Genomic DNA, 26,893 nt, shown 5'->3' on the forward strand with positions numbered 1-26,893 from the left:
GCGTGTGAAAATGCAACAACGGGAAAATGTGCGAGATAGTCAAATGAGGCCTGAAAAAGCCAAGTAAGAAGTCGGAGTCCTTCCCGCATTTGGTAATAGTAACTGACAGGACTCAGAAGGTGCGAATGATTGTCACGTGCCAGGACTCACTTCAGTTCCCGCATTCCATCAGATAAAGTAGGAGGATCTTTGGGATATCTCCACCCTGGGTTATGTTTATAATCCCTGAACACAAATACCTTTTCTTAACTTTGAGGATATATCTGATTATCTATAAATTATTTACTGGATACTGGATACTTATTTAAGGGTATTGTGTGGAAAAAGAAAGAAAGAGGTTTGGTCACCAGTTCCATTAGCATCTCCATCGATATCCATTCATTGGCAGCGCCATCGTCGCTTCATTGAGCTCAAATCAGGCGGACAATCATTTGCCTATTTTCATTCTCCACTTTCCGAACGCCGCTTTTTCATTTGCATTTCCCTTGTCATTGCCATTTTCCATTTTCCATTTGCTTGTTGCAATTCGAAAGCAAAATCGCTTTCATTTTAGCGTGGCCTTCAGCCAAAGAGTCCAAGAATGGGAGTGCTTCGTCCATTGAGAAATTTCCCCTGAAAAATTGCTGAAACAGATCGCAGTCGGTGTTTGGCCAGCTGCTTGGTTTTTGATTTGGCCAAAAACGAGGACGAACGTACCCCTGGCCAAGACTTGTGGCCGGCGTCAACGGCGTTCCGAGGACTGCGCCACGGCGTTTGCACAACAATTGCAGCAAAGACGACACAGGATAGAAATTCTGGCCAGCAGAGTGGCAGGACAATGGTCCAAGGTCAGTGACGAAAGACCAAGACCAATAACAATACCCAAGAACCAGACCCAGACGAGGCCAAACAATGGGCCAAGCAGGAGGACGCCGACAGGACACTTTCCTCTATCTACTTTCGGTTTAAATATAAAAAACGCGAGAGATGAAAAGCGAATAAAACCCAAAAGGGTTGAGGCTGAGCTCTCGCATTAGGAGTCCTCTTCGAAGGGATATAGCTGGGCTCCTTAACTCGTTGGCCAGATCGAAAGTGCTCGAATCAAGGTCGCCCGCGTACTCAGGTAACATAACTCCCACTCCCAACCAAATGGCCGGGCCATAAAGTACCCGCGAGTGCTGTGAGTGTGTTTTCATGAAATCCCGCTCGCGGATTAGGCCAGGATGGCGAATCAGGTAGCTGCCATTGCCGCAATTCCTGGAAATCCTACGCGAACCACTACCTGCTGGCCGTATAAGAACCCCGCGGTTTATGACCAACCCAAACAGTCGACCACGAAGCGTTGAACGAAGCACATCCACAGAGAACGATATATACTTAGCTTGATACTACCAAAAACAAGACCATGGGTTGTTGTGCCAGCAGTTTGAAATTGAAGGAGCTGTCCCTGGGCAGCAGCATCTATGTGGCAGCCACTGGCAGTCGCTCCCTAAAGCGGCTCTACAGCAGCCGGAATAGCAGTGGCCTGGGCAGCACCTCGGGCTCTGGCTCTGGCTCCGGATCTGGTTCGAGTAGCCGCAGCATCTGGAGCCGCAGCAAGACCAGCCAGCCCATTTGTGATGACTTTGCCGAGCAGCCGGAACAGTTGGAGCGCTCCTGCGGCTATTACACCTGCAGCAGTGCCGACTCCTCGCCCAGGAAGAATCCCATGCGGACACAGGATATGGGCAGAAGCGCCAGCTCTTGCTCCAACAACAGCTCATCCTCCTGCAGCGACAGCTCACCCTCCTTGGTGGGCAACCTGGAGTGGGAGATGTACATGATGCAGCGGGCACAGCGCATAATGCCCAAAACTTCATCACCGATTAGCCAGAGGAAAGGAGCTGGCCTGTTGCCCAGCTCTTCGTACCACAAGTGGCGAAACTATCTGCAGTCCACACCCGCTCACATGCTGCACAATGTGACCCACATCCCAGAGGCGATAGCTGGTCACTTTTGTCCCACTGGCTTTCCCGGCTTCAGTGATCTCGAGGAGATGGAAAGCGCGGCCAAGCGTTTCAAGGTGGACATTCAGTCGCAAATGGCAATGGAAATGCAACAGGAGGAAGAGGAGGAGCCGATGTACACCACCTCGCAGCTGCTGGCGGGGCATACGCACACCATTACCACAGACCTGTAGACACGCTCCAATCGCACCAACTCCGCCTGGTTCGGAGTGGCCCAGCGATGGACCTTGGCACGGGGATGGGATCCACGGGCCAGCGAGGACTGGCAACAGGTGTGCCAGCTGTCAAACAGTTGGGCGGCGGCAATCAAACCATCAATCTATCAATCATTGCCCAGCAATGCTAATCGAACAATCGATTTTACAGGAATATATATATCACATATATATATCTCCTATATGTATCTATATCTATTTTTTTTCGCTAGAACGTAAGAATGTATTTGAATACAGAACAGAACTAGGGGCCAGGACAATCAGCGATGTGTACACGGCTGGATAATGAAATTATAATTATATTGTATAAACTCAGAACACAATTGGCTTTTCAATTTTCCTAATTACTCAAGGGGAGGGGAAAACGGGCCACAAGGTCACAGCGGACACAAAGAGAATGTATTTAATCTGTGTAAAAGAAAGATATTTCTTTCACTTCAAAACAGTAAGGTATAGAGATCTATTTCGAGTATTACAAGTACTTTGAAAGAGCTCACTTATTAATATTCTTAAACAATTATTGCTAATTTCCATAAATAATTCAATATTCAAACCGCGCAGAAAAAGCTGCTGGTGACCAAAGCCATGACATTTTTTGGCATATCAAATCGAACTGGAAATAATTGGCTGAGCATAATTACGCACAAAAATGTGCATTAATTAGTGTCCCAACGAAATTGAAACTGTAATATCCAATTGAAAATTATATATAGTAGAGATAAACCCTGACCAGCGACCGGGGAATATGGATTATGGATTGTGGCTGTGGCCATATTCGTTGTTTGCATAGGTAATTAGGCTGGTCAGGACAGCAGGATCTATATATAATAGGTATACTATACCGAGCAATAGCCAGTGGTTTGCCTTAATACTGTACACATATGTGTGTATACATTACTTTTTAATTTAATTTGGTCCTGCACTGCAAACTAAGGCAGTGAAGAGTTCATTTAATAAATATTTAACAAAGCCACAAGAACCAAATAAATTCAAAAGGGGATTCATTACCAATCTAGAGAAAACTTCTACTAACAACTACTAAGCTAAAGAAAACTCTTCAGTAATAAATTATACATTTTCTGTCTCATAAAAATCTATTAATGTTAAATAGGGCTCGCTTTAAAAGAAAGCAAAATGAATTAAATCTCTTTAAACCCCTCCGGAGCATTGTAATTTAGTCGGAAGCTTGTAACACAGTGAAGGAGTCATTTCCGACCCTATAAATCACAAATATTCTTGATCAGCATCAACAGGCGAATCTTTCTAGCCATGTCGGGAGGAACACAAAATTTTTGCCATTTTTCCAAAAAATTATAAGGGGTTACATCATGAAAATTTGCGAAAATCGTCCAAAAATTCACATTTTAAATGGAATATGCAGTTTTGTTAACCTGCTAAAAATTAGCATACGACCGCTTTCCGAATTGAAATTAATGCGTTTTTGGCTTAGTTATGAGATTTTTAAATTTTGATTTGTCGAAAAATTTCATATAATAATATCGTTAATATCGGTACAAAAATGGTAATGGACCTTCATCAGAAGCTTAAAAGAAAGTGAAGGAGTCATTTCCGACCCTATAAATCATTTATATTCTTGATCAGCATCAACAGGCGAATCTTTTAAGCCATCTCCGGCCGAAAAAAATTGTTTTCCCAAATTTCACATTTTTTTAAAAAAAGGAAAGGGTTAGTTACATCATGAAAATTTGCGAAAATCGGCCAAAAAATTCACATTTTAAATGGAGTATGCAGTTTTATAAACATACTAAAAATTAGCATACGGCCGCTTTCCGAATTAAAATTAATGCGTTTTTGGCTTAGTTATGAGATTTTTAAATTTTGATTTGTCGAAAAATTTCATATAAAAATATTGTTAATATCGGTACAACAATGGTAATGGACCTTCAATCAGAAGCTTAAAAGAACGTGAAGGAGTCATTTCCGACCCTATAAATCATATATATTCTTGATCAGCATCAACAGGCGAATCTTTTAAGCCATCTCCGGCCGAAAAAATATTTTGCCGAAATTTCCCATTTTTTTTTTTTTAAGGAAAGGGGTTACATCATGAAAATTTGCGAAAATCGGCCAAAAATTCACATTTTAAATGGAGTATGCAGTTTTATAAACATACTAAAAATTAGCATACGGCCGCTTTCCGAATTAAAATTAATGCGTTTTTGGCTTAGTTATGAGATTTTTAAATTTTGATTTGTCGAAAAATTTCATATAAAAATATTGTTAATATCGGTACAACAATGGTAATGGACCTTCAATCAGAAGCTTAAAAGAACGTGAAGGAGTCATTTCCGACCCTATAAATCATATATATTCTTGATCAGCATCAACAGGCGAATCTTTTAAGCCATCTCCGGCCGAAAAAATATTTTGCCGAAATTTCCCATTTTTTTTTTTTTTTAAGGAAAGGGGTTACATCATGAAAATTTGCGAAAATCGGCCAAAAATTCACATTTTAAATGGAGTATGCAGTTTTATGAACCTACTAAAAATTAGCATACGGCCGCTTTCCGAATTGAAATTAATGCGTTTTTGGCTTAGTTATGAGATTTTTAAATTTTGATTTGTCGAAAAATTTCATATAATAATATCGTTAATATCGGTACAAAAATGGTAATGGACCTTCAATCAGAAGCTTAGAAGAAAGTGAAGGAGGCATTTCCGACCCTATAAATCATATATATTCTTGATCAGCATCAACAGGCGAATCTTTCTAGCCATGTCGGGAGAAAAACAACATTTTTGCCATCTTGTTTCCTCTAGCTTATTACCTTCTATAGCCACGGCACAATCCCTTCTAAAATCAGATAACCCATATTGCCATATCATTAGTACAGGGTATCCCGGGGGCAGTATTGATTTTAGTGGCTGGCCCACTCTTGTCAAGTGTGTCTGTCTGTGCCCACTTAAGCGTGCCCCGTTCGCACCTGGAGCCCCGTGAAAAGCCCTGAAAAGCTGGCATTTCCCTCGCACCTTTCACCGCGCCTCACCTCATGCTTTTCAATTGACAAAAGAGAGATAGAACTACCGATAGAGAGGGAGATGGAGAGAGAGTGTGACGAGGGTTACCCAAGGAGCAGTTTGCATCGGCCATAATTGGTGCGGACTCTCAATTGTTCTAGCAATCAGTCAATCATTCAATCAATCAATGACCTCGACCACAGGCTACACTGTAGGAATATGTGATACTTTCTATTTAAAGAACTATCTACATTTTTAGGAATATATATATATACTGTAAGTTATATACATATATCATGTTTAGTTTTTTTTTTGTTTCAGTATTATCCTAGTTTTATGTTTGCTTTCAAACAAAATTTCTCCAAGTGTAGATACAAACTACAGGTGCAAAAGAGCGTAGCTACAGGTGAAAGGTTTTGCCATTATTTTGATTATTGCAAAAGTTACCCTTTACCCCCTTCGCCCCTTAGTTTTCCCCCTTGAAAAAAGTTTGCTAATAAACTTTTCACCAGGGACAACATACGAGCAGGAAAAAATGAAAATTATTGCAGGGCAGAGTTGAAATTAAAGGCGAATTTCAAGTGTCGGAATTTTCTTTCTTAATGCAGGCAACTTTTCGCACACCATTTGTTATCCTGCCCCTGCCCCTGTGCTTCTCCTCTCCTGATTGCACATAAAAATGATGTAGAATTATTAAGTTTCTTCGGCGGTCATAAAGAACAAGGCGGAGCCAGGAACAAAAAGAAGGACTTGCTCCAGGCCCTCGGCCTTTTGCCCATCTGGCGGAATAATAAATAGTAAATGGCGCTATTTTATATGGAATTTATGCGCAAAGAAATCAAAAAAGGATGAGAGCAGGCTCTATTGTGCGGAAAAAACTGAAGAAAGGAATTATGTTTAACCAAAACGAAATGAATACAATTATACATGCAACAAAAAAGAGCAGGGCAGTATATATCAAAGGGAGATATAGTTCACTAAAAGTTTAGGAAAACAGGATACTACTATAAAGAAATGAATTCTTTAATTAATATGACAATAATATATGAATTTAAGAAACCAGCCATCTAAAGCGTTAAGTCTACTTAAAAAGTATATAGTTCCGTTGATGAATTTCAAATAGAAAATGGGGACACATCATTTGACCCCTTTCCTCTATTTTCCCTTATTTTTCCTAAGCAATTGCCAGTCACTTCCGGGACCTTTTCCATCCATTAAACCGGACCATGAAATATGCAGGCCCCACATTGACCCTGGAACTAGAAACTGAAAAGCTAGCTCTGCCGCAATTTCCATGAACTTCAGCCTGCGTGCACACTTGGGACCAACTTTAAAGTGTCAAACTGTGAGCAAACAGGACTCAGAGTTCAGGTTAAACAAAACTATTTGGGGGGCCAGGACTAGAGGCGAGTGAATAATTAAGGGGAGGTCACAACTACAGTGAAAAAATAACACAATTGATACGTGGTACTTCCTGGCAAAAGTTGATTTTAAGTATTAACAAAGATATTTGCTTATGAACTTTATGCAATTATGAATTATAAATCGAGCTGACCAAGAGGGGAAAGAGAAACTTTAAGCAACTATTTAAGAATTATAGTTTCATGATAAAGAAAACTTTGAAGGAGTCTAATAAGTAGTCCAGCTTTTTCTTAGAGTGTTCTAGGACTGCTGGGCTGGGCTTAGGACTATGACCAAGGACCTGCTGAGGTGAGGACGAAGCCAAGGGACTTTTGCTGCCGTTTGACAGCCGCAAGTGTTGTTGGCTGACTCCACGGCGACACTTGAGGAGAGCCCGGGCTCGAGTGGCGGACAATGCCGGAGTGTTCCCTTAAAAACAATAGGCGAGGCGCGAGGCTGAACAAGAGCACAGAACTCAAGTGGTTCATGTGGTTAGTGCTCTCGATCCCTTGGCCCAGATTTTGCCTTAAATCCCCCTTTAAGCCATCAAATTCGGAGCATCGTGTGATCCGCTCTAATTACAATCTGCCACAATCCGGACAATTGAGAGAATTGCCCGCATTGCGTGTTGCTAGTCCAAGTCCAAGTCTCAGTCCAAGTCCCAGTGCAAGTCCATTCAATCCATTGAATCCATTGAATCTAGGGAAGATTTGCCTAATCGTCAGCCTCCTACACCAAGTCGCGTGCTCCGCGGTGTGAAATCTGGCCGAAGATTACAGCGGATCTGCGGGGATAACATGCTCGCTCGCCTGCATGGGAGATGGGACGTGGAACATAAGGATCAAGTGGCCAGATTAGGGAATCCGGGGGAGAGCATCGAGCGGTAAGCGGCGAGCGGAGGCGTGGCCAAGTCCTGGCAAATCCTATGCCGGGATTAGGACATCTTGCGGTTTTAATGCCAGCCAGCAGCTGTGGCAATCGGCCCGCATCCACGCTTGCTCTCTCTCTGTAAGCCACATTTAAGCCATTTAGAGACGCTGATGAATTTATGGACCCATCCTACTTGATGGTGACACTGCCATATCCCCATCTATATCTACAACCAGAGGACCTCTTCTACAAAAACTCCTCACAGATTCCCTTTCTGTACCAGGCTAGAGTAATTTTTTGCTCGTTAAAAGTCGAACATTTAACAAAAATTCAAAGGGAACGTTACAATTCCGGAACAAGGAAACAGCCATCAAAAATACACCTTAAATATATACAATATTAAATATATACTGCCTACGTTAAGATTTAAAAATATTAACACCATCATTAGGAACTTGAAAACTATTGTAAGAGCCTCCAAAAGTATGCTACAAAATGTATAAATGTCCTTATTTAATAAGGACATTTCTGCACTTTCTTCTTACATTTTGTAGCATACTTTTTAGCATGTTTGTCATAGTTGTCCTACTTTTATTTCCAGGCTAAAATTTACATAAAAGAGTATGTTAAATTCGATCTCCTGATTGGAAATTCCCCTATTTTTTTTCTTTGTATGTATTGATTTTCTTCATGTGTGTGTTTTAGAGGAAGAGAAAAACAGGGAGGGCGGTGAGTTTGGAAAAGCGGGAGAATAGGGATTTCGATGCGTGGAAACTCTGATGGATAGTTTGCTTGATTGGAGCTGGCAGCAGGGTTGCCGCCATCGAAATTGAAAACCAAGTAAAGCAAACAAAAAACATTTGCCCTTCCCCCACATTTTCCCCGTTTTCCACATTGAATCAAACTCAATTATGAAAAGCAAGGCAAATATGTATAGATATTAAAGCTTAGAGTTGTGATCAGATTGATACCCTTTAACAGTTCAAGAATGCTTACGAATATTATGCTGAATGCTAATTAAATTTATATATATATATCGATAAATACTGATTTCCTTAGCAATACCCATTCCCTTACAGGGTATCCCAACAGACCGCAGACAGTGATTTAGTGACTGGCGGAGAGTAGCTCTCCCGAACAGCTGATATGGGGGCGAAGGTCAGATGATATCGGGTTGATTTGGAGGCGGAAGTGGGATAACAATGGGGACAGCACACAAATTGTAAACAAAAGACTGTGAAAACATTCGCTTCTTTTGTGGGTGAGTGTGTCAAAATCACATTAGATGCTGTTAACTTTTGCCAGTGACTGTATCTCGCATTATTTTCCTTCTTTTTCCCTCCTTCCTATATATATTTTTTTTGTTCAATTTGTTTGCTTGCCCGCAAATTGATTGATTGCTATTGATGCGTGATTTGTCCTTAACCCTGCACGCACACTCTACGTCCTTGCCCTTATCCTTAGCCCCTAGTCCAACGGACTCCCATATATGGCTTTGCCTCTTCCGCGTTCCTCCGCTCTGCCAAAGATTTGTGGTCATCCCAAATGGGTTTTTGGAGGCCACTAAATTACAGAGGACCAAGTTATCGAGAGGTCCCGGAATGAGTGATTGAGTGTATAAGTGATATTAACTTTGGCTTACACTTGACTCTTGTGTAAACTTTGTAATCTGCACTTGAAAATGATTGATTTTGTGCAGAGACTTCAAAAGGCTTAAAGGATATTGTATGAGATATGGGGTTAGAGCTTAGATAAATTCAATTTTTTACAGATAAACATGTGTGTATTGAAATTCAATGATTCTGCAGCTCTAGCTCATATTAAAGTAGAGATTTAACTGCAGACATTTCCCATTTATAAATTCTGGAAATCACAATATTTACGCTCTTTAAATTCGATTTAAAAGTTCACCAACAACTTGTTATCTTTTGAACTTTGATTTTGGGTTATTTATCTTAATTTCGGCTAGCAAACTTTTGTGGCAAAATTCGCTTTGTCAGCTCGGGGAGAGAGCCGGCCCTTTATTCTCACTTTCTATTCTTGTCCAAACAAAACCATATATATTTCGATAGCATTCCCCGGGGAAACTCGGTGACACCTCTTCGCCTTGGTGACCCACGACCACAAAACAAAAAAATGTGTGCAGGACAACTCTTTGCTCTCCTTTTTTTTTTTGTTCGTCCTTTGGAATGTGCAGCAGGGAAAAGGTCGATTTGCATACGGGGAAAATACAAATAGGAGGCAAAGGGTTTTAGGGTGGGAGAAATATTTTCCCAGATGCATTCTTTATGTCGCCCGAAAGGGTTAAATAAAAAAGCAATTTTTATGCCATTGCCCATTATTTGTTTTTCTTTCCATTTATTATTTTGTTGTTTGTCGTTTCGCATTTCGTTTTATGATATGCCGACATGTTGGCCAGGTCGTAAAAGGCTTTCCCCAGGTATAAATTGAATTGCGTGAGCCGTGGAAAATCCAAAAACCAAAAATCCCCAAAAGCGGAAAGCTCTGTTTAATTAAAAAATATAAATAAAGTGATGGAAGAGCAGTCTCTCCCTCTGAAATCAAATTGAATTTGGCAATAAACCTTGACACTGACTCGACAGGGCTGACTGACTAATGAGAGTCAATAAAATATTTAAAAAAATATACATAAATATGTGAGGTTTTAATTAATGGCCAACCACAAAATGTGCAATTAAACTCGCATATATTATGGCCTTCTCCACGACAGATACGAATGTATCTAGTGTAGCTGCTGCAATAATTCTTCCTTTTTTTGGCACTTAATAAATGGCTGCAATTAAATCGAATTTTATGTTCAACGCAATTGTTAAAATGGGAAGGAGGAGTAAGGGGAAGCTTTGTCTCTCTGGGGGATTCGGTTCCTAGCAAAGGGTCATGTCCTGGCCACAAATATCTCTCCCAGTCTCCCCTCCTAGTTTTCAATTCCAATTGCAGCTGACAATGGCATGCCCTCTGGTCCTGAATTTGCTACCCTTTTTGGTATGTTTTATACAAAATTTAGAAGCAACTTGGAGATGCCCTATCAACGATTTATAACAGATCAATAAATATATTAACAATAATATATATAATTAGTGATGAGCAGGAATGAATTGTACTGGAAGGGATACTGAAGAAATTATAGAGGGAATCAGTGACTCCTTGAGACTCCTATCGGGAGCTTAATATAGCTCCTACATTCCGCGTTATACCAATCTCCAGTAATTAAACAAAAAACAAAATAAATATATATCTACTACCATAAAGAGTATAACTATTATCGGTTTTAACCCTTCCCAAATAACCCTGTGCCATTTGACTACTGTCAGGAATTTGCAATGAATTTTCAGTTTTTCGGTCCCAACATCGCTTTTGTTTCCCGTCGAATGAAAAGCGGAAAAATTCCCAGCACATGGTTGGACACTGCAGGCCGCAGGCCATCACCTCCCCGCCCCCATGACAGCGTCCTTCGGTTTCGTATTTTCCAGGGAAAAAGCAGTGAAACATGAGAAGGCATCCTGTGTTTCGATTTTAATACAATTAGAGAGAAAGCGAAGCGGAGAGGATGCATCGAAAGCTGGAAATAAGTAGAGGATGTGTGCGGAAATTCGAACCTAATTAATGAGGGGGAAATTCGAGAACTGCTCACACAATGTCAGGGGGGAAAACGTTAACCAAATCGGGAAAGCAAACTCGATTTTAATGTTTAACAACTTGCAGTAAAAACTACATATATAAATATTGATATTTAAACAGGTAAAGGAGCCAGCTTCGAAGGTTCTAGAAGGTCCTGCCAAATTACCCCGCATAATCTTGTTCGATTTCGTAGACAGGTAGAAATTACAAAACAATATGTTCTTTTGGGAATACAATTTGCATAATTTATATATATTTTTAACAATTTACTGGCTTGCATGAAATGCTGCACCTCTCTTTCGGTAATTGGAATCAATTATTTCCTCCCCTTGTATTGTTAGTCTCGAGTGCGGTACACTATGCATACATATGTCTACTTTTAATGAAGGCAAAGCCGCTTATATCCCCCATTCAACAAATAACTTATACACGCACACACACTTAATGGGGGTGGTGGTAGAAGGATACCAATAATGAAGGCACTACTGACATGCAAAGGCTGATTGACACACAAAGCGAGCATTCTGCCAGGATGCTTAACCATGGGCCTCATGGCCCCAGCAAGAACCATGCCGCCATGCAATAATCCGCCCACTTTTTGCAGGCCTACACACAGGGAAAATGGTATAATATATATTATTTTGTCACTCTCCTTTAAATTGCCAAGTATATTTAACTTGATAGATCCAAGAAATCCTCATTAGATCTAGTTGTTAGCTTAATTTTCCTTACAAAATAATAGTCCTGCTTTAGTCCCAGTATTCTCTCGGTGTAGTTTGTAGTTCGTTTATGGCTTTTGCTGCAATTCATTAAGAATTTCCCCCCCACAGAGCTTTCGCAGCCAAGACTTAAGTGGCGCCTCCTGGAGTCCCTTCCCTCTCTCCCCGCACATCCTTTTGGCTGCTGCAGGACTCCCCGCCCCGTTACGAGGCAGGCAGGCAATTATTATGTGCCGAGGATGTTAGATATCCTGGACAGCAGCAGCAGCAGGCGACAGCAAATGACGGGCCATTAAATCGGCCCGAGGTCCTTTGCACGTGCAAGGATTGCGGGGCAATAAACAAAATCGCGACTCTAGCAAAAACCCAAAGCTAAACCCAAAACCCAAACCCAAAGCCGTGACCAAATGTTGGCTCATAAAACTATGCAAAACAAGCGGATTATGGTCAGAAGGGGCTGGGGTCAGGTCAGGTTAGGTTGGGTTAGGTATCTCTATTTTTTATGAAGGTCACGGCGGGTAGCGAATAAGACCGCTGGTCCCTATAAGGACGAGCAATGCATCTACCTGGGGGAGCAAGTATATATGCCTGCAGCTTTCTGGCAATCAGCATCAGTTGGTCAACAGCATTGGCAGCAACAAGAACATAGTCCTGAAGTTATACCAATATATATTCCATAAACCAAGAATTGAGAATATATACGAGATTTAACGAGTGAATTAATAAGAAGCTAAAATAGTACAATTTTTGAATCTCATTTTAAATCAATTTAAAAAAATGGGCAGCACTCACTCCACTGAAGAGGTGAAAGCCGGCGAGGACACCACAAGTCCTGCACCGCCTGGTCTTTGCTGTCCTTTGCCCGGTTTTCTGGCCAAAATCCAGAGGATTCTCCTCCGCAAGCTGAATATCTCAGCTAGGAAGCAGAAACGCCTGCGACGGCTGACCCATTCGCAGTCACGTCACCTTCTTAGGCCCATGCCCAGGTGCTCGTCCTTTGGCTCCTGTGGCAACCTGCTGACGCCGCCCACCACCAAGAGATCAGGGGGACTGCCAGCCGACAAGCAATATGCCCAGTGGAAGTGCAGCTTCGAACATCTGGCCGCCAAGCAGGGAAAGCAGCGTCTTCATGACATCAGCGAGGCATTTGTTGGACAGACTACGCCCCGGGGATTCCCCTCCCACACGGACACCAAGCGATGCCGCAAAACCTTGCTATCCGAGAAGGAGAAGCAGCTGGAGGAGGATCAGTTGGCTTTGCCAGAGTCACCGCTATACGACATGGTCGGTGGTGGCATGAAGGTACGTCGTCGCCTCAGCCTAAAGAGCGGCAACAGCCACACCCTGGGAAGACGTCCCTCTGCCCGCCAGAAGGCTGCCCAAGCTCGTCTGGAGGCACAGTTCAAGCGGGATCTTTGCGATCTGGAGGAGTACTATGGTGGCTTTCACTTTGCCCGACACAGCGAGCGATTGGCAAAGTTTTAAATACATATATATTTTATAAGATTTTTAAAATTGTAAAGATTGAGCTATAAGCATTGTGATAGCTTGTAAGCCCCTCAACTGAGACCTGAATTTAATTCGGAATAAATAACCATATATGTTTTAAAAAAGTTCTTGAGTTTTCCTATTAGAATCGAGTATCTAAACTAACCAATGGAATATATAATCTTAAAACATAATCAATTATAAATACTGTGCGGTACACCAACATCTCCCTCGAGCCCCTATTTTTAGCTCATTAAATTATTGAACGAAATATTTGGCATGAATAGTGCCCAAGCAGACACTCTTGATCTAAATCAAAATCGGGGGCAGGGTCAGGGGAGTACAGGGCGAGAGGGCGTGGCAATTAATCAGTTGCCAAACTAACACAAAACGAAAGCAAACACACAAAAGCAACAAGATGCAGCAGGCACCAGAAAAAAAAAACAGACAAAAGCCAGACGAAAAACCAAAAAAAAAAAAAGAAAATAAAAATGAAAAATTCGCAAGTACTACTTGGTGAGAGGTTGGGAAAAGCAGAAGAACCGACAGAAAATGTGATGGTGCCAAGGGAAAGCTCTTCGAGGCCTTGTCCGATTTTTCATACTTATTTGTTTTTTTTTTTGCTACGCACAGGGAAAAATAAATAGTTGTGGGGATCAATATTTCGATTATATACTTTAAACAAATTATCTCATTCAATTATTTAATACTTATAAATTGAAAATATAGACTTTTGTTTTAAAACATATTCCTTTAGTTTCAGCTAGAATCCTTTTGAAATTCTGGTGCTGCGCCGATAATGGAGAACAAGAAATATCTATAAGTCCATATTATATCAATATTTGATACTGCATTTTAATATAGCAATATGTTTAATGTATCCATATTTCTATATCCTATCCGTCGTTTTCCTGCAGGAGCTTCACCTCAAAATGAAATTAATTGACGCTTCCTAAATGTATTCATTCAACAATCAGAGCTGTATCCAAAATCGTTTCAAGGAAATATCATATTTCTCCCAGTGCATAAATATTTTTTATTATTATTTTTTATTTTTTGGCAGCTCTCGCTCTCATTCTGAAGCAACCAATTTGCTGCGTTGCAGATGGGCAGATGAATAATGGTATTCCGCTTTAGAATCCGGTTTTCGGGTAATGCACTTTCCCTTTCCTCCTTCCAAAAAACGCACTGAAAACAGTCGGAAAATGGAGCTGGAAAAGCAGACGCAGATGGAGAAGAAGCTAAAGATGCCCCCCATAACAATGCAAATGCCCCCAAAATGAAATATTTGTGGCACTGTCGTTGCCATTTCAGAGACGCCAAGTTGAACGAACCTCAAATAAAATAAAGAAAAACAAAATGCGAAAAAAAGAAATGAAATGAAATTAAAATGGTTGGAGTGACGACGATGATACTGAATAATAACGAGGGCCTGACCGTCAGCAAATAAAGTTCCCAGCAATCCAAAAATTAATGCTTCAATTTGGCCAAAGAGTTGGCTTTCAGTCATGATGAGTGTCATTTTGAGCTAAGAAAAATTTTAAATTTAACGACAGAAAATGTTATTAGAATTTAGGGTATTGTAGTTTTAGTCAGACGCTTGTATCGATGTGAAAGAGTCATTTCCGACCCTATAAATCATATACATTCTTGATCAGCATCAAAAGGCAAATCTTTCTAGCTGTGTCCGGCAGAAAAAAATTTTTCCCGAAATTTCCCATTTTTTTAAAAAAAGGAAAGGGGTTACATCATGAAAATTTGCGAAGATCAGCCAAAAATTCACATTTTAAATGGAGTATGCAGTTTTGTGAACCTACTAAAAATTAGCATACGGCCGCTTTCCCAATTGGAATTAATGCGTTTTTGGCTTAGTTATGAGATTTTTAAATTTTGATTTGTCGAAAAATGTCATATAATAATATCGTTAATATCGGTACAAAAATGGTAATGGACCTTCAATCAGAAGCTTAAAAGAAAGTGAAGGAGGCATTTCCGACCCTATAAATCATATATATTCTTGATCTGCATCAACAGGCAAATCTTTTAAGCCATCTCCGGCCGAAAAAAATTGTTTTCCCAAATTTCCCATTTTTTTAAAAAAATGAAAGGGGTTACATCATGAAAATTTGCAAAAATCGGCCAAAAATTCACATTTTAAATGGAGTATGCAGTTGTCAAAAAAAAATTAATTTCAAATTTTCAAAAAAAAGGAAAGGGGTTCAAAGAATGGCAACAAAAATTGAATTTTCTTACAGGTATGCAGATTTATAAACCTATTAAAAACTGGCTTACAAAGACTTTCCGAGTTGAAATTAGTAGATTTTTGGCTTAGTTATGTGATTTGGCAAAAATAAATATACAAAAATATGAAAAAGTATTTATTCAATAAATATTGATTGATATTTATGAACGATTTTCAATTTAATTTCAAGGGTATATAAACTTCGGTTTCCTCTAGCTAGTTTCCGTTCTTGTTTAGGGTAAAATCAATATAAAAAAAAAACAATTATATTTATTGAGGAATAACTGCAGTACAACTTCAGGTTGCACACTAAAAATGAACTCCTATTACAAGGGAAATTACATTTAGTATCTTAAAGATATTCAATGTATTCCCCATAACATAGATGAATTATGCAAAATTAATTCTTTGATTAAGCAATTAAGCTGGTTAATTTTAATGTAATTGCAATTGTAGTGGTCCCTGCATGGACCACGTGAACTCTGACCCCATTTGGGGGAACTTAATGCATGGCCACAATTAGCCATCATTGTTCGGGTGGGTCAACACTTTCACCATTAGCATACGGTATATATGTAACACACCTATTCCAAATCGATACCAATATCAATATCTAAACCAAAACCGAAAACCCAAAAACCAAAACCCAAACTGAGACCGAGACCAGCAGTAAACGTCACGTGCAGGCAGAACCAAATCAACAAATGAAAACTAATAGGCAATTATAGGCAAATGTCGCACAAAGGGGGTTGGTGGTGAGGAAAGGAGGGGGGTGGCAGAGAAAATGGGAGGTGGCAGACCGAGACAAGGTCGCGGTCACAAGTTGCGACTAAATGGAATCGGAAATGCTACCCCCTTAAAGCCAAACCTCTTTAAGTGCACAGCTCATGGGGAAATTTGTAGAAAAATTATAACATTAGCATTTCCTAAATAATATATATTTCAATATATTATGTATTGAGAAATAAATAATACTAATTGTATTGATAATATATCAATAAATCATCAATTTCATCAATTTGTCTTAAAAAAAAAATAAAAATATTTAAATAAATAAATAATTTCACCTTAATTTGTACCTAATTATGGGTTACTTTTTAAGTCTTTTAACCTAATAAGTATTCACTCATGATGAATAGTTGATTGTTATTAATTAATTATCCTAAGTTCGCCCATAAAAAACAATTCTTCACTATGTATCTACAAATAAAATCTACAAATCAAGGCTTGCTTTCACCGTTTTGTTGTCCATCTCTTAAAAGTTGCTAAAATTAATTAAAATACGAATAAAATATATAAGAATATATTAGAAAAATTCCAAAAACCTGCTTTCAGAGCTCATCTCATATCCAAGTTGCCCATAGAAGATAGCTTCCAGCTTTCAGATCCCTGAAAATCTCTACGGAAACTCGCCTAATGATTATATTGGCGCGGCAATTTGTACGTTTTCCTCCCTTTCCCTCATTTGATGACTAAACCACATGGATATTTTCACGCCTTGTATCCCATCTTGGGCTGCGTTCTGCCTTTTTCCTAGGAAATTTGATTTTACGCTATTTATTTAAATTTATTTATACTTTATCTGCAATTTGAACAACGACGACGGCGACGAGCAATCTCCGCGTCATCCGCGCCTCATCCTGTCGAATGGATGGCTTCACTTCCTACGAAAGGGGGGCGGTGGCGTCTCTGCATACATTTTCAGTGTAGGTCCCTCTGCCCTTTGACCTCCCACTGTCCCACTCCCCTCCCCGTTTTCCCTCTCGTTTCGCATCCCGTTGACGTTGACGCTGATTGTGTGCAAATGATAGCAATATGGCAACAATCTTTATATCACACCATCCCAGCCAGCCCCAGCGACGGCCCACTTTTCCGGCCAGAGTTGTCGCTGCGCTTGTTTGTTACTGTTATCATTATCATGCTTGGCTGATGACGATGACAATCATGACGATGACGATGAGATGGCTCTTTGAGCGTCGAGCGTCCTGCTCCCTGCTCCTTGCTCCTTACTCCTTGCTGCTGCTTCCCACCTTCTCGGGCTGAGAGGCAGCAGACCTTTATGGGGCATATATGTATGCAACATGACTCGCTTAGTTGCCTAATTGAGAGCAAGATGTTCGAGTAGCACAAATAATAATAGGGGGTTCTTAAAAAAAAATTAAACCCACTTTGTTTGCCATATCCAATGCAATTAACATGTAATGAAAGCAGTCTTTGTAAACCTGAAATAAATATTTCAGAAAATTTCACAAGACACTACTTGTATTCATTATTTTGGCATCATCTAAGGAGATATATGTAGTTGAAATGAGCAAGAAGATCAACACGATGAGTAAAGACAAGAAAAAACTAATCAAAGGATGTGTTAAAATGAGAAGTAAGAACAATTTGGAACTAACTTAGGGTAGCCCAATTTTATATAGTCTTGCTGTTTGCAATTGCATTGTAAGATCGAATAGGATATTGATCACAACTAAGCTTAAAATATTCGCATTCTTTGAATCTATATTTTATGTGACAATTTCGACAAATTAAAGTTTAAAAATCTCATAGCTCAGGCAAAGAAAAAAAAAACAATTTTAATTCAGACAATTTTGTGTAGAAACGACGAATACAAATTACAAATAAGTATGGTGAGAACGAGCACATAACATCGAGTAAGAACGAGTAAAGATACGCGATATGATGGCAAGCAAATATAACGAGTAAAGCCGTAGAAGCTCAAAACCAAATGGACGACGAGTAAGAAAGTAAAATGACGAGTAAAGAAAGGAATAAACCATAGCGGGCAAACCCTACTGATATTGTCTTATAGAACGAGTTACTGGTTCTTATTTGAAACTAGGAAACCTAGTATATGGTATTATTAATATATTATTTTAAGAATGTCCTATTAATTCAATATATAAATTAATCCCTAATTTGTATATAAAGAAATATACCACGACTAATGTAACTCGCTGTTTTTTAAAAGCTTACATTTCGAGGACGATGCCTGGGTTGGCCCTAAAAAATATGCTACGCATATAGGGTTCATTTGCATATATGTCCTTACATGCATGACTGTGTGTTTGTGTGGGGATGGGGTGTTAACGTGTGTGCGTAGGCTCATGAAGGGGCGACAAGTTCATCGTGTTATAAATTATTACAAGCTCGGCGGAGACAAAACGAATTTCATTTGATGTCGCTGCTGCTCCTGCTGCTGCGCTTGGGCAGCGGATGCTGCTGGCACTGTCATTGCCATTGCTGGTGATAATGATGCAAATGATAATGATGATGATTATGTTGCGGCGTCATCAGTGTCCTGTTCCTGTTTACAGTGCGGCCTGCTACATGTGCGCTTTTCGAGGCATTTAATTAAAATTTAATGACACGGTGCACACTACTAAATCAAGGCAACAAATCCCCCCCAGGGATTCACGACGCGCTGTGACAGAAATTTTGGGATAATAAAAATGGAAAGCCAGAGGGAATGGGAAACGGAATGGTTTCCTGCTGGATTCACTAAAGCAGGACTAAGTCCAAAACGATGTCCTTGCCGCTTGTCCTTGGCAAAGCTCACTTAAGGCACACGCGGCGTATACGCAATTAGTTGACTTTAATTTATGTCACAGCCTCCACCACCGAAAAAGACAAAGGGATAAAAAGCGTTTGCTTATAAACAGCAACAACAACAAAAAAAAATAAAAGAAAATGCAAAAAAAAAAAATATATATATATATATAAATTAGGCAGCGCAAGGACCCAAGCATCGACTAGAGGCTTTTGACGGGGCTTTGGTCTAAGCCCGAACGCGTAAGTGGCAATTAAAAAGCCAGCAAGAGACGTTGCCACAGGAAAATTACGCAGGAAAAACCAGCGGAGAGAAACGGGCAAGTCATTGAAAAAATGAAGTTCGCCGTCTTCTGTTTTTCCCCACCACTTTTCCTTGCCTCCTACTTGCTCACTTTCCCAGCTTTTCCGCCCATCAATTTGCGGCCTGATTTATGCCCGCTTCACTTTCACTTAATTTCCCGTCCATTTCCGTTTCAGTATCACTTGATTTTTTCCACCATTTTTCCTATACATTATATATTATATATAAATTCTTTTTCAGCCAAGATTTATTCCATTAAGTGGATGTGAACATGCCCATACTTTGTGGCTTATTTTCAATTATTTACTGACATATTTCTGGTTTATTTCAGGTTGAACATATAATTGAAATTAGCAATTAATCATCCTATAAGTTCTAGTGGTTGGTTATAGTAATTGATTTACTTTTTCTGTTAGTTTTTAATTGGTTTCTGAAAAGCCTTTTGTTTGTCTCATTTAATTGATCAATTATTTAAATATTAATCATTTAAACTGATTAAATCCCCTCATTATGTGAATATTTTGCTGTAAAACAATCTGGATATATAAATGTAATTCAAGACCCAACTTTTGTTTATAATTTGTTGTAAATTTCCTAAGGGCAAAAGCGTTTCCCTGGCATTCGTTTTTCCTCACATTCCACATGGCTTTATTTAAGTTTTAATTGACCGTTCATTTTGGTCTCGAATTTAGCTCAATTTCGTTACACTTTCCGGCTCAAGTTCAAGTTTTCCTTCTCTGGAAAGGGGGGAAAAGGCATTTATATATATACTTATATTTTACCTTGGTGGCACGTACATATATTTATTTTCCGGCATCTGTTTGCCTTTCATATTTACTTTCACTTTGCACTTGTTTCGGTTCAAGTTTTTGTGGCTTGTTTACCTTTGCAAAAAGTGTGCTCAGTTTTTTAGCCCCCAAAAAAATATATTGAAGTTAATATAGATGCGTATACATAACTGGCGTATATTTGTATATATGTTTGAGCCTGTTGAAACTTTTTTTCTTTCTTTTTGAGCCTCCAGAGTCGCCACTACTACTATTTCCGAGTAAATGCACAACAATAAGTGTGCCTCCTCATCACCTACCATCCTTCCATCCTTCCATCCTTCCATCCCATTCATCTCCATATAGTACCCACTAAAAACAAAGGAGTTCAACGCAATGCGAGACAAAAAGGGACGGAGATGGAGAGGAAGAGGGAGAAGGAGAGAAGAAAGAAAAACGAAGGCAATGGCAAGGAGAAGCCAAGAAAAGCAAGGCAGCAAGGAAAATTTCTGTAGCATACTTAGCAGCGCGCTTCAGCGGGCAAAGTGGCATTGAGATTGAAACAACAGCAAGAGCATTTCACACACACACACATGGAGAAAAAAAAATTGGGAAATTTAGCAGGATAATAATAGGAAATTAAAGAATTTATTTAAAAAAGAATATTAGAGATAAAACCTGAATGAAATTGCATATAATTTACAAAGAAACCCCTTCACTTAAATAGGTAGCAAGCCAGGTTAATTTATTATAGCATGGTAATAGTATTAAAAGGAAAAATATTCTTTGAAACCCAATTACTAATTTATTGGTATGTACAAATTGTATATAGATAATAAGCATTTTAGTTTTCCAAACCCATGTCCTTCTTAATTGAAATTATCCCCTCTTTACGACACAATAACTATATTAAAAATATAGAAAAACCTATATATACATATATATATATTAATTATAAGAAAAACCCCTATAGTTCTACACAGATTTTTCCCGCAGTGCACTCCCCAAATGACTGCAGGATATCTTGGACCCCAAAGAAAGGGACTGAGATGGGGTTGGGTGTCATGGATTGGCCATTTGGAAGGCAAGAATGTAAATGACGCCATAATTGCACACATCAAATCAAGCAGCAACCAAGGCCAAGGAAAAAGGGCACCCAAGGAGGAGCAGCACTTGAATGAAGGAAACACCCGAAGCAGCATAAAACCCGAAAATAAAAAACAATTGTGGGAAAGCGAAAAAAGCGGAAACAATTTCAATGGATGCGTGCAACAAAGCGTTGCAAATCGTCCATTCTGCGTCCTGTGTCTGGGTGCGATTTTCCGCGTTTCTTTACATTCCTTTTCTTTTCCATTCTTTTCATTGTTTTTTGATTTTATTTTCCCCTTATTTTTGTGCGATTTTGGCCATCATTTTTGGACCCGGCAGCATTCCGCCTTTGTTTTGATTGTTTGCCCAACGGATATTAAGTCAATTGCAAGGGGGCCCTGCCATCACCACCACCTCCCACTACTCAGCCTTCAGACTGATATGCATATTTAATTTTATGAATTTGGTACGAACCCCACCACCAGGCAGAAAAAGGAAAATCCCGAAAAGCGGGAAAACCTGGGAAAAGGGTAAGGCTTGAAAGGATTCTCGCACAGCCCAGGAAAGGCTAAAGTAAAGTTTCAACAAGAGGCTTCTCTCAAAAGTAGCCAATTATCGTGATTACCCCAGTGACAGATCCAGATCCTATATGATTGATACAAATACTCCAAACACACGCCGCACACACACAAAACACAGACATACAGGACCTTTGAGCCAAGAGTTTTGGCCACAAGAAGTTTATCAAACGGCTTTCGGGGCCAACAGCCACAGCCAACTTTTAAGTTTAAAGTTTTCAAGGCTGCAGGTAAATCATTAACGATTCGGGAATACCCTTTGAAAAGGGGGGGATATTGTAAAGGTTAGACCTTGACAATCAATATAACTATTTAAAGGCAATTGTATGCTTAAACAACAAAACGGAGTTTAGCTCTAATTAGAATTTTCAGGGTAATGGCACCACTTAACTTATACTGAAATTTAATGTATATTTTAGCACTTATTTATATGAGCATCTTAAAGGAAGTTTTAAAATTGTATCAGTAAGTAACTCTGAACAGTAATTAACTATGATCAGTAAGTATCTATGAACGGTAAGTAACTATGATCAGTAAGTATCTAATACCAGAAAGTAACTCCGAACAGTAAGTATTTATGAACATTAAGTAACCATAAGCAGTAAGTATCCATGACCATTAAGTATGTAGGACCACTTACTAACTTTGAACACTTAAAAACAATGACTTGCAACTTTTGTAACACAACACACTTCTGAGACTTGGCCGGCAGCAGTCACTTCGTTCCGGGGATGTTTGAACTAGTTGGGAATCATATGCACAGATGTGCGAGACTTGTTTTGGAGTAAATTTAAGAGGTAGCTATTTGAATAAAGCTATGGAGTTATTCTTCTATATAATTAGACTAGTATATAAGTCGGAGCATGGCAAATCGGTGGACTATATAGTCATATATATATAGCTGCCATAGGAACGATATAATTAACTATGATCAGTAAGTATCTATGAGCAGTAAGTAACTCTGAACCATGAGTATCTATGAACATTGACTAACTATGATCAGTAAGTAACTATAAGCAGTAAGTAACTATGATCACTAAGTATCTGTGACCAGTAAGTATATAAGATCAATTACTAACTTTGAAACTGATAAACAATGACTTGCAACTTTTGTAACAGAACACACTTCTGAGACTTGGCCGGCAGCAGTCACTTCGTTCCGGGGATGTTTGAACTAGTTGGGAATCATATGCACAGATGTGCGAGACTTGTTTTGGAGCAAATTTATGAGCAAGCTATTTGAATAAAACTATGGAGTTATTCTTCTATATAATTAGACTAGTATATAAGTCGGTGCATGGCGAATCGGTGGACTATATATATTCATATATAGCATCCATAGATACGATCGGATATTTTTAAGAAAAATAATTATAACTTTTCCAGTTTGCAACAGATTCTCATCAAATTTGATATATAGCCATTATGTATTAATCTAGAATTTTGTGTAAAATTTAACGAAAATCTGACTGTTTTATCATTTCTTAGCCTTATTTCTGTCACCTTCCTAAGGATTTTAAAAACCCCTTATGATTTATAATTTAAACCCAAATAATTCTTATTTCATAAACCTAACTAGAAATTGTATAAAATCTACAAAACTATAAGGTATTTGAAACTCTCTTAACGTTATTCATAATTCCCAACTGTTAACCGAATCAGTTAAACCCATTTCCGGTGGATTCACTTGGGCTTAAACTAAATTAAATTGTAGACAAAGGCATTCCTGAGACGGAAAACTAAACCAAGACTGGGGAAATTCCAAAACGAATGGAAAGGGGAAAAGTGGTCTTGGACTTGGATTTGTGGGTTTCAGGAGTAGAGAGAGAGAGAAAGAGAGAGTGTGGGCTTGGGCTTAGCCTTAGTTTGGTTTTTTGACCTTTAGTGGGCCATCCCAGAGCCTTATCCGTTGACTGCGGTCTCGGTGTGGGTTTCGGTTTCGGTTTCCTTTGTCTGGCCGAGCTCCGGTTTGTTTTGGCTCGAAGTGATTGTGCTGACTCCTCCTCCTGACTATCCCTAACCCTAACCTCTGCCCCTTTCAGGCCAATTGTTTATTGTTTGGTCGCTTATCTGCGCCGCCAAATTGATTTGGAAGCATGTAAATAAAACGAAGGCCTCGCCGCTCTGTCCGCTGTGCCTCATAATTACAGGGCCAAACTTTCGAATTTTGGCCCTGTAATTTGTTTGCTTGAATATGCAAATTAGAGGGCAGGTTTACCAGATGTCCGCGGGGCGAGGGGTACCAACCAGCATATTTCGCATGTTTACCTTTCAACTTGATATGCATAACTCAAATAAACAGCCGCCCACTCTCACCTCAGCACAACTCTCGGGGTTGCCTTCGGATTTTGTCTAAATGAATGGAAATGGAAAATTGATGGGGGCCACCGGGCGGCACAGTGAGGGGCGGCAGTTAACGGCCACCTGATTGATGATGATGGCCAAATATTTGCTTCGCCTCCCAATGATTTAGCTACGAGTGTATTTTACGATTATCTTACGGGGAAATGCGGTTCAGGTATCTGTTTTCTATCAAAACATTTTAATTGCCATAATTGTAAACATATATTTATGGTTGGCAATGTGTTGTGGATTTAATTTACTGCATTTTAGGGGTATATATAAGGTTAAAATATTAATAAAGATATTCAGAATTAGCTTCTTTGAAAATGTTGCGTTTTTCTGATGTTTTAAATCTGGAAAAGGTTTCTATTGCAGAACAGTCTTTTGCAAATCAATGCAAATTGGAATTTATATAATAAACTAATACACGTTTTATGTAAAAGATCTTAAAAATAGATTTAATATAATCAACACATTTTAATAATTGGTATAACCAATCAAAAATTCAATATATCCACATATGTACATATTTAGAAATAGCCCAAGCACTCGTGTTCTTCATTAGATTTGTATTAATTAATCGCATTCAATACATTCCCCTGGCGATAATTTATCAACTATTTAATCAGCTTCTTGGCTCGAAGCACACACTCACAATTAAAACTCAATTCACCTGAGCAACAAGTCGAATTTGATTATAATAGTACATACTATATATATGTGTGATGATTAACCGCCTTGGGGGTGTGCTACTTTTTGCACTCACTGTGCTCTCTCGGCCAATAAATACGATTATATTGGCAGCAGCAGGAAGAGTTTTCCAGTTTTCCTAACATTTCAATATATCGCGGGGGCAAATAAACATTTTTGCCAGCCAGAAAATCGTATAGAAAGAGAAAATCTTGCATAGGCGATTTTAATTATAAATCAAATCAGAGCTGCGAGTGGCAGCAGCAACAACAACAACAGCTGTTCTTCTTGGCCAATTCTGTGAAGAATCAGACAGAAAAACCTAAAATGTGGAAATGCAGAATGCAAAATGCAAAATGGAAAATGGGAAAATGAAAATTCCCACCCAAAAAATTCATCTCTTGAAATGAAACTGCTGGTCTGATGTGTGCACTATGTATCTGCATCTGCAACATTTGCATCTGATGCTGACTCTGGATCTGTATTTTAGCATCTGCCTTTCGTGTTGGTTCAGTTGCCACACTCCCCCCTCTTTTCTATATGTGGCCTGGGTGTTGCATTTTGTGCGTTTTTCATTTTCCTAAATGCACGAACACAAGTTTTTCCCCGTGTGTTTGTGTGTGTTTCCCCCGTTTTCCCCCCAATTTTGCAGCTGAAACTATGGAATATGTGAAGGCCCTTTTTTTGGAATAACAGAGCTTAGGTGCTGAAACTGAATGGATTGGTTGAGGAATCAACGGGAGACGGATGCTCTTCGGTTCAACACGGAAATGAAATAATGCAGATAGGAAGTGCCCTTTAAAACGAGGTATTTCACTTTAAACGTTTTTATTGTTTAATGTTTGGAAGTAAATACTTTTGCTGATGAAAGATAATTTGGTCGACAAATCAAAGTTTTACGAACTCATAACTAAGCCAAAAAAGGTACAATTTCAAATCTGAAAGCTGGTCTATGCTAGATTTAAGTAGGTTAATAAATCTACATACTCAATTTAACATTTAAATACATCTAAAATTTTTACCAATTTTTGCAAATTTTAACGATGTAACCCCTTTATAAAATTTTGAGAAAAACTTACGAAAAAATTTTTTCTGCCCGAGATAGCTAGAACGATTCGTCTGTTGATGCTGATCAAGAATATATATGATTTATGGGGTCAGAAATTATTCCTTCACATCGATATAAGCTTCTGACTAAAATTATAATACCCTGCGAGGTTATAAATATATATTATACTTTTTCACTTTTCTTCAAATCAAATATATATTTTAAAATATATAAAATATGTTTTATATATTTAATTGTAAAATATCTACAAATCTAGAATAGTGCTTTAAAATATTGATATATTCTATATAATTTGAAATTATACAAAAAGTTTAAGTTATATGTTTCTGACCAAAATATAGCACTCAATTCTAACACCTCCCTCTTAGCTGCATCCTCCTGCAATCCTAGGAATCTGGCACTGCCCTCTTGACCCTAGTATCATCCTCCTCCTCAGCTCTCTCGTTGTCACTCGTCACAAAGCCGAAACATATTTGCATCCATTACAACCCGCAAACCCCCGCAGCTGACAGGACTCTGTGTGTCCCGAAGCGAACAATGACAGGATAAAGGCCAGGACTTTGGGGGCCACTTGCTGACTGTCATTAAGGATGTCGTGGATGGGTGGAACCAGGTGGAGTCAGCCAAGCTGATGGTTGCTCCTCCGTTGGCCATTTGGCTAATTATCCATTGAGCCGCTTACAACTTTAATCCCCAAGACGACAACCGAAATTCCCCCGATGAGAGGACAGTTTCAATTAGAGAGCCGCTTTTTACCTGGACAGGAGCAGGAGCTGGAGCAGCAGTAGCAGCAACACAGGTGATTAGCCCAGTTACCTGAAGAGTGACCAGTACCTGCTACCTGGCAGTGGTTGCTACCGAAAATCCCGTGACCGGTGACCGCATTTTGGTCATTAGGAAAAGTGCAATCCTTCAACAAACCAACCCTTCGCATTTTCTCAATATTTTTGCAACTCCCTCTTA

At 39.2% G+C, this 26,893-nt stretch overlaps 3 protein-coding genes across 3 annotated transcripts in view; 2 read left to right on the forward strand and 1 right to left on the reverse strand.

The window, feature by feature from the left end:
- LOC110182021 (uncharacterized) overlaps positions 1-26,893 on the reverse strand; it is a 49,367-nt gene that overhangs the window by 12,805 nt on the left and 9,669 nt on the right. The window lies entirely within an intron of this gene.
- Positions 1,385-2,158, forward strand: LOC110182056 (uncharacterized). The gene has a single exon (XM_020950012.2). It carries the CDS (start codon positions 1,385-1,387, stop codon positions 2,156-2,158), a length of 774 nt encoding a protein of 257 aa, XP_020805671.2.
- nullo (cellularization-related protein nullo) lies at positions 11,087-13,579 on the forward strand. Its single transcript, XM_086836411.1, has one exon. It carries the CDS (start codon positions 12,586-12,588, stop codon positions 13,291-13,293), a length of 708 nt encoding a protein of 235 aa, XP_086692537.1. The 5' UTR covers positions 11,087-12,585; the 3' UTR covers positions 13,294-13,579.

Source organism: Drosophila serrata, unplaced genomic scaffold (assembly GCF_035046125.1).
Source record: "Drosophila serrata isolate PLE 108 unplaced genomic scaffold, ASM3504612v1 contig_276, whole genome shotgun sequence".
NCBI classification, from domain to species: domain Eukaryota; kingdom Metazoa; phylum Arthropoda; class Insecta; order Diptera; family Drosophilidae; genus Drosophila; species Drosophila serrata.

Bases quoted from the DNA above. Each gene is read 5' to 3' on its own strand.
- nullo (XM_086836411.1), top strand. From the start codon at position 12,586: ATGGGCAGCACTCACTCCACTGAAGAGGTGAAAGCCGGCGAGGACACC.
- LOC110182056 (XM_020950012.2), top strand. From the start codon at position 1,385: ATGGGTTGTTGTGCCAGCAGTTTGAAATTGAAGGAGCTGTCCCTGGGC.